This window comes from Ochotona princeps, chromosome 24, assembly GCF_030435755.1.
Source record: "Ochotona princeps isolate mOchPri1 chromosome 24, mOchPri1.hap1, whole genome shotgun sequence".
NCBI classification, from domain to species: Eukaryota; Metazoa; Chordata; class Mammalia; order Lagomorpha; family Ochotonidae; genus Ochotona; species Ochotona princeps.
In genome coordinates this window covers 33,144,575-33,157,254 of record NC_080855.1, presented here as the reverse complement: position 1 = coordinate 33,157,254, position 12,680 = coordinate 33,144,575, and the positions used below count along the sequence as shown (strand labels likewise).

General features: G+C 43.2%; 1 protein-coding gene across 2 annotated transcripts in view; it reads right to left on the bottom strand.

Moving 5' to 3' along the window:
• The window catches only part of VKORC1L1 (vitamin K epoxide reductase complex subunit 1 like 1), a 58,910-nt gene that overhangs the window by 1,845 nt on the left and 44,385 nt on the right, over positions 1-12,680 (bottom strand). The window contains exon 2 of one of the 2 annotated variants that reach the window (XM_004599402.3): positions 3,522-3,631. The exons of the other annotated variant lie outside the window; for it this stretch is intronic. Coding sequence (XP_004599459.2) covers positions 3,522-3,631 — 110 coding nt within the window. The remainder of the gene's footprint in view (positions 1-3,521; positions 3,632-12,680) is intronic. 2 annotated transcript variants of the gene reach the window in all.

The following is a 12,680-nucleotide window of genomic DNA, read 5'->3' as shown; positions in this document are numbered from 1 at the left end:
AACCAGACAATGCTTTCAAAGGCTCTTCAAGATCAAGATGCCGCTGAATTACTTGTGTCAGTGACTGGAAAATCTGGCCAGACACCTGTTTCTGTTGGTAAAGCTTAACTGAAATCCAGCCAGCCTCATTTACATAAGGCTTATGGCTGCTGCAGGGCGCAGTTAAGGAACTGCCGCAGTCTCTTAGGAAAAAGTTTGTTAATCTTACCCAAACTAAACATTTACAACTTGAAAAAAAAAATGGTTAATGCTGTCACCTCAATTTTACCTACTAAGGTTAGTTTCACATTGACATGTGAACATTCTTTGCTTTCTCCACATCTGTTTCCTCAACTCTAAAACTGGGATAACAATCACACTTTTTCCCTGGAAGACTGCGGTGAAAATTAAGTGAATTAATCCAAAGCACAATGAAGTGAGCTAGCGGGCAACATGGCCAATGCCCTAGAAATGCCAGCTGATGGCTAAATGTGATCACAATGCGACTAGGTATTTGTGACTTGGGGACATTTTCCCAGTGGAATGGAAGATGGACGCACTGCCACTAAATGACAGCACCTTCATGCAATGGGGCTAACTTCAGCTGTGAATGAAGACTCAAGACCCTGGATGCACGGACATGGGAGGATGACCGGGCAGGGACACACAGGCAGTACGGCAGGTGGACAGCATCTGCCCTTCATAGTTAAGAAAAGAGAAAAATTAAGATCATACATTTGTATCTTCTTTTATATACACGAGGAAGCTAAAAACAACAGGCTACTGGTCGGGGGATAAAGGGTACAGAAAACTGGGGCAAAGGGAGGAGCTGGATAGACGTGTCGCTGGCTTGTGGTTCCTTCTGAACTCTTGAACTGTGGGAAAGTTCAAAGTGCCATGTCAGCAGCCTGGAAGGCAGTGAAGAGAACGCACTTTGGAACACAGTGTTGGATGAGTTACAATGTGTGTCCAACAACAAAGACACTGACACTATAACAGCATGTGATGGTCTACAACAAAGCTTCAGAAAATGTGATTGGAAAAAAAAAAAATATGTATTCATGAAAGTAACAAATGAACAGCAGACACAGAAATGACTGCATCATCTGTTAGTTCCCAAGCTTAATACAGTCACAGGCTTTTTAAAGCTCTTTCCTATTAGGAGAAAACCAACTGCTGTCTTGCATTACACTCTATATTACTGTTTAGAAATGCAAGAAACCAAAGTAACATTTCTCCCCACCAAAGACCCTTGTCTGTACATTTACTCGTATATACACAACAATGTATCTACCTATGTTTTATTCTCACTAAATGATGCCTGATTCATTCCAGGATCTACACATAGATGTTTGGTCTCCTTGAATGGATATACACCATCCCTGACATGCACCCAGCTGTGACCCACTGCTAGGCTGTGTTAAATAGTGCTGTGCTGTATCCTTGCGTGTGCATCTCTGCATCTCCGTGGATGAACATGTAGATAAGAGAATGGTCAAACCTGACAGGACTACCGAGAAACAATCAGATTCACAACTTGCCTCACAACGAATCAACTTCAAATAGAAAAGCGAAACATGTATTTTTAATCAATCAAATCACAGAGGAGCTCACTGACAATAAAACAGTGAAGCTTTCATTATAAAGGCAAAAATACATGGATTTAATGAAAAAGCCTAAGTTCATATAATAAAAATTCACAAAAAGCAAAAAAGGATTAAGAATGAGGACATGTTCATAAGATACATAAAAATGGGGCCTGGCACAATAGCTCAACTGATCAGTCTCTGCTTGTAAGTGCCAGCATCCCACATGGGCACTGGTTCTAATCCTAGCTGCTCCACTTCCCATCCAATTCCCTCATGATGGCCTGGGAAAGCAGCAGAGGACGGCTCAAAGCCTTGGAACCCTGTACCCACTTGGGAGACCCGGAAGAGGCTCCTGACTCCTGGCTTTTGATCAGCTTAGCTCTGGCTATTGCAGCCGTCTGGGGAGTGAAACAGTGGATGGAAGATCTTTCTGTCTCTTCCTCTCTCTGTAAATATGCCTTTCCAATAATAAAAAATAAATCTTAAAAAAAAAATGAAAATGGGCCATTAGCAGGATCATACCAAATAAACTATCAATAAAAGGAACTTAAAACAGTGAAATCAAAATAACAGCTACTAATATGTAAGTTTTAGAAATTTCACAGAAAACACTTTCACAACTGAACACTGATGAAGTTTTAGGAAACAGAAAACTATGAGGTCGGGTGAGAAAATGATCTGGTAATTCATATTAAAAGCCCATAAAAAATATCTGACCTTTGTCTCATTATAACCCTATGCCTAGAAAGTTACCCCTTAGGAGGCAGGTGGCAGCCCAAGCACTTGGGTTCCTGACACCCCTGCAGGAGACTCCGATTAAATTCCAGGTTCCTGACTTAGGCCCCAGCCTACCCTGGTTGCTGCGAGCATCTGAGGAGTGAATCGATGGGGATGGAAGATTTCTCCCTTTGTTTCTCAAATAAACATAAAATTAAGATTAAAAAAAATAAATAAATAACGGGCCCGGCGGCGTGGCCTAGCGGCTAAAGTCCTCGCCTTGAAAGCCCCGGGATCCCATATGGGCGCCGGTTCTAATCCCGGCAGCTCCACTTCCCATCCAGCTCCCTGCTTGTGGCCTGGAAAAGCAGTCTAGGACGGCCCAAAGCTTTGGGACCCTGCACCCGTGTGGGAGACCCAGAAGGGGTTCCAGGTTCCCAGCTTCAAATCGGCGCGTACCGGCCCGTTGCTGTCACTTGGGGAGTGAATCATTGGATGGAAGATCTTCCTCTCTGTCTCTCCTCCTCTCTGTATATCCGGCTTTCCAATAACAATAAAAAAATCTTAAAAAAAAAAATAACTATACTTGGGTTGGTGTTTGGTGCAGCTGTTAGGCTGCTGCTCGAGGGGGTCCTGGCTCCCTCCCTTCTGCTCCAGGTGCGCAGGTGACGACAGGTGCCTGGCTCCCTGCTACCCTCAGCGAAGAACTAGCATGACTTCTAGCCTCCAGGCTTCTAACTTGCTGGGTCCCGGCCGTGCTGGTAGTTGGGGACTGAGCTAGCACATGGAAGATCTCTGTGTCTCAATGGAATAATAGTATTAACATCAATTTAAAAGAAGCAGAAGACAATGGACAAAGTGAATACGTAAAATGATGGGATTATGAATGTGGTTTACTGTTAATGTTTTCCTAATACATGATATTTTAAAATAGCCTCAATCTATAAAATAAAGAGGCTCCAGGGAGGATGGGAGCGATAACTTCCTTGAGAGAGATTTTTTCTGAATATCATGAGACGCTCTTAATATCCATAATTAAACAACTGACAGTAAATTCAACATTAGTATTATAAAAATCTCAATGAACCAAGTTTTCACAACACACACATGTGCTACACACTAGAGGTTCTATCATTAACATGTGTTTAATACAAAGACATACTGTAGGGCAAAGGCACAAAGCACTAAATGGAATAGAACAAACTTAATTTTTTGTATTGCTGTTTAAATACTTACCAAGTAATAACTGTAGTATATAAAATATAAGTCCAAAGATACTGTTTGGCTGGTTTAATACACCATCTTTTCCAAAAATGGAACCCAAAAGACCAAATCCTCGACCCCATCTGTAAAATAAGGAAAACCAGTAACCCTACATTTGAGTTTCCCTATTTTCGAAAATAGAAAGTTATTTGAAAATGTCATCCAATTTCTAAGATCAACTATGTTGACAAATGTCTGAAATGTTCTTTTACTGAAATGTTAGTCAGGAGATTTGTATAATGATCTAAAATGAACATGTTGCAAACTGCCAATAATATCCATGTAAATCTAACTGACCATTTTCTCTCTATATTTGTACGTAAGAAGTAGCTGATGGAAGTAGTGGTTGCAGACCGGAGGCCTCACAGCAGGGGCACTACCACCATTCTAGGCTGGACAGCTCTTCTGGTAGGGGGCTCTCTGTGATGACAGGGGACTTGGCGCTGCTCCTGACTGCTAGCTGCACTCCCTCGTACCCAGTGTGACTATTACTAAAACTGTCTTTAGCCACTCCCCGGGGGGGGGGGGGGGAGGGTAAAATGATCCCAGGTGCAAGTCACTGATGTAAACTGCCTGGGTTTTTCATTCAAAGTGATAGGCTGGAAAGCTGTTTCTCAACAAATCACAACAGGCCATGCATTAGAAAACATTTCCTGGGAACCGCCAGAGAAGCTTTGAAAACGTTCATAAAAAAAACAGAATTAAGAGTTAATATTATCAACTACATATCTTTCATAGAATCTTATCTGAAAAGTAGAAATTTGGTCATCTATGCCCCATCAACTTTTAACTGTAACTAACTTCATATTTTGCATATTTTTGGAATTCTATTTTTCTATTTAAAATAAGACTACTAAATCCAATTTAAGAAAATCTGATACAAATTTATGTTCACTTCCATAAAAAAGAAATCTCTGAAGATAACTTCATTATGAATGAATGCTCTCTAAATACCCACGGCGACGGTGTGACGTCAACTGGAAAGTAAGAAAATTAAACTTTGGTTCTGCAAACTGCCTGAAAACAACAATTAAAAGTGATTTTTATTAACTCCGATTTTACAAGCAGGGGAGGGCTGTAAAGACTTTCATTGTTCAGAGCTACATATTGCATAGAACATAAAACTTCATTATATTCATGTATCTGTTGGCTCAGTAAACACTTACTGAGCAGGTACTAGGTGCAGGCTTTGTGCTGGGTTGCTGAGGATCCTGGAGTGAACAAGCCAAACAGCTTTTATTGAGGGACATATAGCAGTATGCAGGTTGAAAAAAGAAGTGAAAAGGACAGAACAAGTCTATTCACAGACACACAGGGAAATCAGGAGCGATGGTCCTCGCCAGCACTCCCGGAGACTGAAAAGCACAATCCCCCTTGGGTCTTGCTAAAACACGGGGCTTCCTTTGGGGTGTCTGTGGCATTTCTCAAATGATGCTGTCTCTTCCGCCCCGAGGCCCAGCGCTCAGGACCAAGAAGGTGCAGAGAAGCTACGCCAGCTAGACAGGCAGGAAGGAAACTTCTCATTCAAACCCTGAATGAGAAGGAGCCAGTCTTAGGATCAAGAACACAGAGGTTCTGAATGTGCAGAGGGTCATCAAGGTCACGGACAGGGGAGGTTAGCTAGAGGCAGGCCGAAGGCCAGTCACTTAAATTATGCAGGGCCTTGTCTTTAGTCCATGATAAAGAGTTGACTCTTATTCTAATTGTAATAAAAGACGTTTTGAACATGAGATCACGCCTGGCTACAGTGCAGGATTCAGTTGCAGGGAAATGGGGCAGAGGTTGGCGAGGCAGCAGGGAGAGAGAGAGAGAGAGAAACTTCCATGTGATCAAACTTCTCATCTGAAGGATGAATTCAAATTCAAGTCACTGCCTTTAGCGATGGAGATAACTGGGTATATTGCCAAAAGCATCATGGGTATACTGAATTTTTATATATTCAAAACATTGGTCTATGCCTAATTATTCACAAAGCATGATGTGAATATTTTCCTTGAAAACAACGCAGCAATCCACAAGGTGAATACATTATTTTATCAAAGGAATAAATGTTAAGGATTCAAAAGAATACCAAAAGCCATCCAGACGCCTCTACTCCCACTATCCTCATGCTCAATTCTGATCTTCATTTGATCACTGGTTTTCACTCCTTTACCTCTACATTTATATATTACTTGCTTACACTGCTATTTCTTGATTTGCCAATTCTAATATTACCTTCAGAGACTTTAATATAGTAGGGTAGAATATTGCAAAGTTTCAACTGACGCACCCCCACAAAGTGAGCCACCACTGTAGCCCCACGCACTCAGCTTCCATAATTGTGCCTCTGGTTTCAGCTCCAACCCTATTCAATACAACACTTAGGATTAATTTTTTTTTCTGAAAGAAAAATTTAGATGCACCTGATGTACAAACCTTAGCTGTGTAACTTTGACAAATGGATTTACTTGAGCCACCCTATCCTCAGCCCACCCCCTCCCTCCTCCCTCCTCCCAGCTATGTTCTGTGTCCTCGCCCATCAACCATCCTTCCCCAACTACATGCAAGAAGCTGGGTGCCCAGGGCTGGGGGAATTCAGAAAGTCACTGGTCTGGTGAAGGCAACGCTCTAAAGTTACACTGTTATAAAATGTTACCACCATTCCAACATTTTCAACCTGACAAAGTTGCATGGTCTGTTAGCAAGTCCACTCAAAAGCAAAACAGGTATGTGTTGTGTCACCTAAATAATACGTAAACCACAGAAATAAAACTTAGTTGTCTTACAAAGTTGGTTAGCAGTATGAAATCTACTAGACATGGCAAAAAATTCAGCTTTGCTAACAGTAAGATTATCTTAGCAAACTATTTTAAATTAAATTTAAAACTTAGAAGAATCTATTTAATATTAACATATTTCCGATAACATCCTGCTAATTGAGTAACATCGTTATCTCCGTTTCATAAATGAGTCCTACAAATTTGTTAATAAACAGTAGAGGGGCCAGTTTGTGGCCTCGTTGTCCCTCTTCTGATCCAGCCCCTGATAACGGCCTGGGAAAAGCAGCAGTGGATGGTCCAAGTGCTTGGGGGACCTGACAGAAGCTCCTAGTTTTGGCCTGGTCCAGCTCTGGCTATTGTGACCATTTGGAAAATGAACCAGAGGAAGGGAGATAGTCTCTTTCTATCTCTCTATTTCTCTCTCTTACCCCCTCTACCACCTCCTCTCTCTGTAACTCTTACCAGTAAATACATCTTTGAAAACTCCAAATTGGTCTCCATCATGGGTGGCAGGGACCCAAGTATAATCCACACCTATGGCCTCCCAGGGTACTTAAAGAGCAGGAAGCTGGATCAGAATTAGAGGCAGGACTTGAGTCAGGCAAGTTCAAATACAGCTGCTCGGTTTCTGATCCAACTTGCTATTAATGAACTGTATAAAGCAGGCTAACCTTCAGCCTGTGGTGCTGGCATCTTATATGGTTGCCAGTTCAAGTTTTGACTTCCACATTGGAAGTCCACTTCCAATCCAGTTCCTTGCTAGTATACCTGGGAAAGCAGCAGCAGATGGCCTAAGTGCTTGGGCTCCTGCAACCCATGTGGGAGACCTGGAATACATTCCTGGCTCCCAGCTTTGGACCAGCTTAGAGCTGGACATTGTGGCCACTGGGGAGTGAACCAGCAGACGCATGATCTCTCTCTTTGTAAATTTTCCTTCCAAATAAAATTAAGTAATTCTAAATAAAAAGCTGTCTATTAAGACATTTATGTCCTGTACTTCAGTTCAATAACCTGCCACAGTTCCGAAGAAAGCTTCCTGTTGATGCAGACCCTGGAAACAGCCAGTGAGGACAAGCCCTTGGGCTCCTGCCACCGTTATTCGGAGTAACCCCACCTACTGAAACAGTGGATGGGAGCTCTGCTTTTTAAGTCTTTCAAATACATTAATACATTTGGGGAGTGAATCAGCGGATGGAAGATCTTCCTCTCTGTCTCTCCTCCTCTCTGCATATCTGACTTTCCAATAAAAATAAGTAAAAAAAATATGGGGGAAAGTTATTTATATAACTAAACAAACTCAACATATAGGAAAAGAAAAACATCATTGCATTTTTTACTTATTACAGAAATGTATTAATATATTTTCTAAAGATTTTTTTTTTTTATTGGAAAGTCCGATATATAGAGAGGAGAGACAGACGGGAATTATTCCATCCAATGATTCATTCTCTAAGTGCCCACAACAGCTGGAGCTGAGCCGATCCAAAGCCAGGAGCCTCTTCTGGGTCTCCCACATGGGTGCAGGGTCCCAAGGCTTTGGGCCGTTCTCAACTGCTTTTCCAGGTCACAGGCAGGGAGCTGGATCTGAAGTAGGGTTACTGGGATTAGAACAGGCGCCCCTATGGGATCCCAGCGCATGCAACATGAGAACTTTAGCTGCTAGGCTACTGTGCCGGGCTTACCCCCTCAGAATTTTTCACCTTTCTTGCTTTCAGAATTGGTGCTTCAAACCTCTGATGCTGTTCTGACATTTGCATTTTTTTCCCTCCCTGAGAAGCTTCCTTCTAATCCTGGTGGCCTAACATTTCACAAAGGATGTGCTTTGGTGGGGGTCTTGGCTCCTTTGTTGTAAAGATCCTTTGGCAGGTCTGCCATGTGGAAACGACTTTTCCTTCTATACCAGAAAACCTTCACAGATCATCAGCCAGAAGTCTGACTTCTTAAGCAGATTCAACTTTTTCTTACTGTTTTCGATGCTCCCATCCCTTTCCTCTTTTCCTTCACTTTCTAAATAAGCATGGCATATTCTTTCCGGTCTTCTATTAAATTCATTTATCAAACTCACTGATAGGGAGGGCTCATGGCAGCTCCGGGGCATGTGAGCTTTGGTACGAGAACAGACAGCCGCACCGTGCCTGGAGACTACAGCTGCATAGCAGCTTGTGGACATTTTCACCAGGTATATACATTCTCTTCTCCACCTCCTGTGGCTCACAGGGTCTCTAGCACATAGCCTCTGTCCTTTCTCAACTTCAAGGCAAGTCCCCCACAAAGGTACTTCATCTCTATGCACTGCCTGCCTGTGTAAACTCCCACTTTTCCTGACCTTTTCTGGAGTACTCATTTAGACCCGTGTGAGCCTGTGTTTTGCAAATTGCAATTTCTAAAAGTCCAATAAAAACTGCTTTTATAGTTCATGAGTAGGAACAGACCAACAACCATTATCCTATCTGAGGGCTCTTATTCTTTGGTCCTTTTATAGACAGCACCTTGCTTTGTTACAGGATATTACATTTTCTGATACAAGGAGAGAAAATCACCTATGTCTACCACTGGCACCTTTCTGTGTCGGTGGTGTTTGTCTACGTAGGTCTGTCTCACTCATGTTCCTTCTCTGTCTATTTAATTGTAAGACCAAAGCTGCTGCTCTCTGGAAGGTTAATTTCAGTGCTGGATAAAACAGAAAATGCCCACCGTAGCTGCTCCCTTCCACCGACTGCAGCTAAAACTTGGGTAACCTTCAAGGATAACTTCTTCTTTGACTCCAAGGTGGTCAAAGCTGCAGAACGGCTTAGGTGGAAAGTCAATCAAAAAACCAAAAACCAAAAATCCTATTCTGGGAAAATCTAAGAAAAAAAGGATTCATGAGTTGATGAGCAAAAGCCAGTCATATTTTGCAATGTGGTGAAGAAGCCTGCCATCTCTGCTTTCACACTTGGTCTATGTGTCCTTCACTACTCTACCCTTTGGACAGACTGCACGCAGACATGTTAGTCACCACAGCAACTTTGCTTGCAGCTTGAGGTTTCTGCAAATGGGCCCTCATTTGCTCACTTCACTGGAGAAAACAAGGAGCTATATACAGAAGCAATGATTGCTCTGTTACGAATTTACAGCAGCTTGAACAGATCTCCCAGGTCAACCAACCAAAGACAGTTTCATCACCCATCTTAACTCCTGGTTGGCACCTAGGTATCTGTGGTAATCTATGACCTCTCAATCTTACTCCCTACCTTTTATCTGCCACCTGGACCTGATCCTGGGCCAGCATTGCGGCACAGTGGGTTAAGCCAACACCTGCAGTGTCAGCATCCCGTATGGGTATTGGTTCAAGATCTGGCTATTTCATTTCCAATTCAGCTCTCTGATAATGCACCTGGGAAAGCAGCAGATGTCTCAAGTTCTTGGGCCCCTTGTATCTCCGTGGAGACCAAGAAACTCTGGGCACGGGGTTTTGGCCAGGCACAGACCCAGATACGTAACAATTCGAGCAGTAAACGAGTGAATGGAAGATCTCTGTCCATAGAACTCTGCCTTTCAAAAGTAAGTCTTGGAACCTGATACGTAGCCTAATGGCTGAAGTCCTAATCTTGCACACGTGGGAGTCCATAAGGGTACTGGTTTGCATCCTTGCATCCTGGCTGCTCCACCTTCCTTCCAGCTCCCTGCCTACGGCCTGAGAAAGCACTGAAGGATGGCCTAAAGCTTTGAGACCCAGCATCCACATGGGAGACCTGGAGGAGGTTCCTGGCTCCTGGCATCGGATTGGCTCAGCTCCGGCTGTTGTGGCCACTTGGGGAGTGAACCAGTGGATGGAAGATCTTTGTCTCTCCTCCTCTCCGTATGTTTGCCTTTCCAATAAAAATAAGTAAATAAATAAATAATTAAGAAAAACAAGTAAATCTTTCTTAAAAACTGACCTGTAAGACATAGGCAAGATGGTGCCTTTGGGGTGGCAAGCCCAATCATTCGTTTGGCTTATCAGCCCTCGAAATAAAACTGCTTCCTTCCTTCAACACAACTTACACCTTGCCCTCAGGTTAATGGCTTTTTTGTGTGGAGGGCAGATGAGTTTAGACTTAGTGGCAGTTTGTTTTCCTATTTCTTTCTCTCTTGACCGTACTTGAAGCTCAGTATGATATTGTGAAATAAACACTTGGTTTGTGTCCAGTTGCTTGACACACAGCTGCAAAAATCCTTGCAAACTCCAAAGCAATAGTGTTTCTCTGGCAGCTGGTAAACTGGCAGATGGTGAGACGCCGCGCCGCTTGTCAACCTTCAGGGAATGGAGACAGGCTGAAAGTCAAGTGCATCAGCAGCAGCCAATGACTTCATCAGTGGTGCCCGTGGAAAGGGACTGCCACAAAATTCTAACAGGACATGGTTCAGAGAGCTTCTTGGAGGGTGGCGAGCCCAGAGGCCCGGAAGCTCAGCGCTCCTTTCCCCACAGCTTGCTGCTCAGACGTACAGGGAAACAAAGTGGGATTTGCAGCTGGCATGTGAAGTGGGGTGACTAAGGGTCGATCTATGGGACATGCAGGTAAACTGTGTCAGAACTGAAATGCTGTCCACTGCTGAAGGACTCCGTGTGAGTGTGTGTATGTGTGTGCGCGCGTGTAAATTTACGTATCTGCAGTCACAGAGGTATTTCATGTAGTGCAAGTGTGGCAGAAAATGAATTTCTTTTTCCTTCTATATCGTCAGACCTAGCAAGCGTTCTGGAACGCCCCTTGGTGGTGGCAATTCAAGTGCTTACAACTATGAGGACAAATCTGACTCTTTTCCCGAAAAATGAGCAGTGAGGTCCACGCACCCCCAGGCTTGGAGAGAAGCCTTGTTTTCTTCTTCTCTCTCGTGGCTTCCAGCACGGGGAACTGTGCCAACTATGAGGGTGGTTGGAATCATCTGGGAAAAACCTGTCTTTCTTCAAAGGGGGACAGGGAACGGGACCCCTGCAAGTCAGAAACTGGGGAAAAAAATATCCAGAAGACAGCTGGAGAGCCCCAATTGTGTGAGAATTAACACAAGTCTTAAACACACTAAAAAAAAAAAAAAAAAAAAAAAAAAAGACATGAAAGAACCAGGAAAATGTGACCAATTCTCAAGGGAAAAAAACAATGAACAGAGGTGAGCCGTGAAAGGACACAGATGCTAGAATGAACAGAGTCAGACTAAGACAGCTCTAACAAGGACGGGAAGGACAGATGACTGGAGAGACGGAAGCAACGGAAGAAAGTACTGAAGAACCCAAAGAGGGGAAGTGCGTGGCCCAGCAGGTGACTGCCACCTGCGATGCTGACATCCCATATGGTGCTGGTGTGTGTGCCCGCTGCTCCACTCCCGACTCACCACCTGATAATGGCCTGGGAAAAGCAGCGACACCTGAGAGACTACCCTGAAGAAGACTACCCTGGGGAAAAGCCTGAGCACAGGGACCTGTAGATAACATGAAAAGATCTAACACAACAAAAAAGACACCGTGTTTGTGAAAATAATGACTAAACACTCCCCAATTTAGCTAAATAGAAATATGTCTAGGTTCAGAAAAACTCAGTGAAATGTGAAGCTACTTCACTCAAAACCTTGCCCAGAGACACGAACTATTAAAACAAAAATCAAAGTTTGGGCCTGGCACAATAGCCTAGTGGTTAAATCCTTGTCTTGCATGCATCAGGATCCCATACGGGTGCTGGTTTGTATCCCAGCTGTCCCACTTCCCATCCAGCTTCCTGCCTGTGGCCTGGGAAAGCAGTGGAGGATGGCCCAAAGGCTTGGGACCCTGTACCCACGTGGCAGTCCCAAAGGAAGCTCCTGGTTTTTGGCTTCAGATTGGCTGAGCCCCAGCTGTTGCAGCCACTTGGAGAGTGAACCAATGGATGGAAGATCTTTCTGTCCCTCTTTTTCTCTGCTTTTCCAATACAAATATAATAAATCTAAAAAACAAAACAAAGCAATCAAAAGTTAAATACTTCTGAAGGCATCTAGAGAATAATGATACATTAAATGGAAACAAACAGTAGCTTGAAGGCCTGATAATTTTATATCAGAAACATGCAGGTAAATTTTTAAGGTGTTGAAAAGGGATCGTGGAAAACTGAAGGCAATTTCAAAACCAGGAAAACTTGAACATATTACCAGCATATTTGCAATAAAAGAAATTATAGTCCAAATTCTTTACACTGAAGGACAATGACACCTGAGGGGAAATATGGAACTTGAAACAAAACAACAAAACGGTAGATAGACCTCTTTTTTTTTTTCTTTAAAATATTTCTTTAAAATATTTAAGATTGTTCAACCTTAAAAAAGGAAGATGGGGGCTAGTGACATAGCATAGCAAGCTTAGCCTCTGCCTGCGGTTCTGGCATCC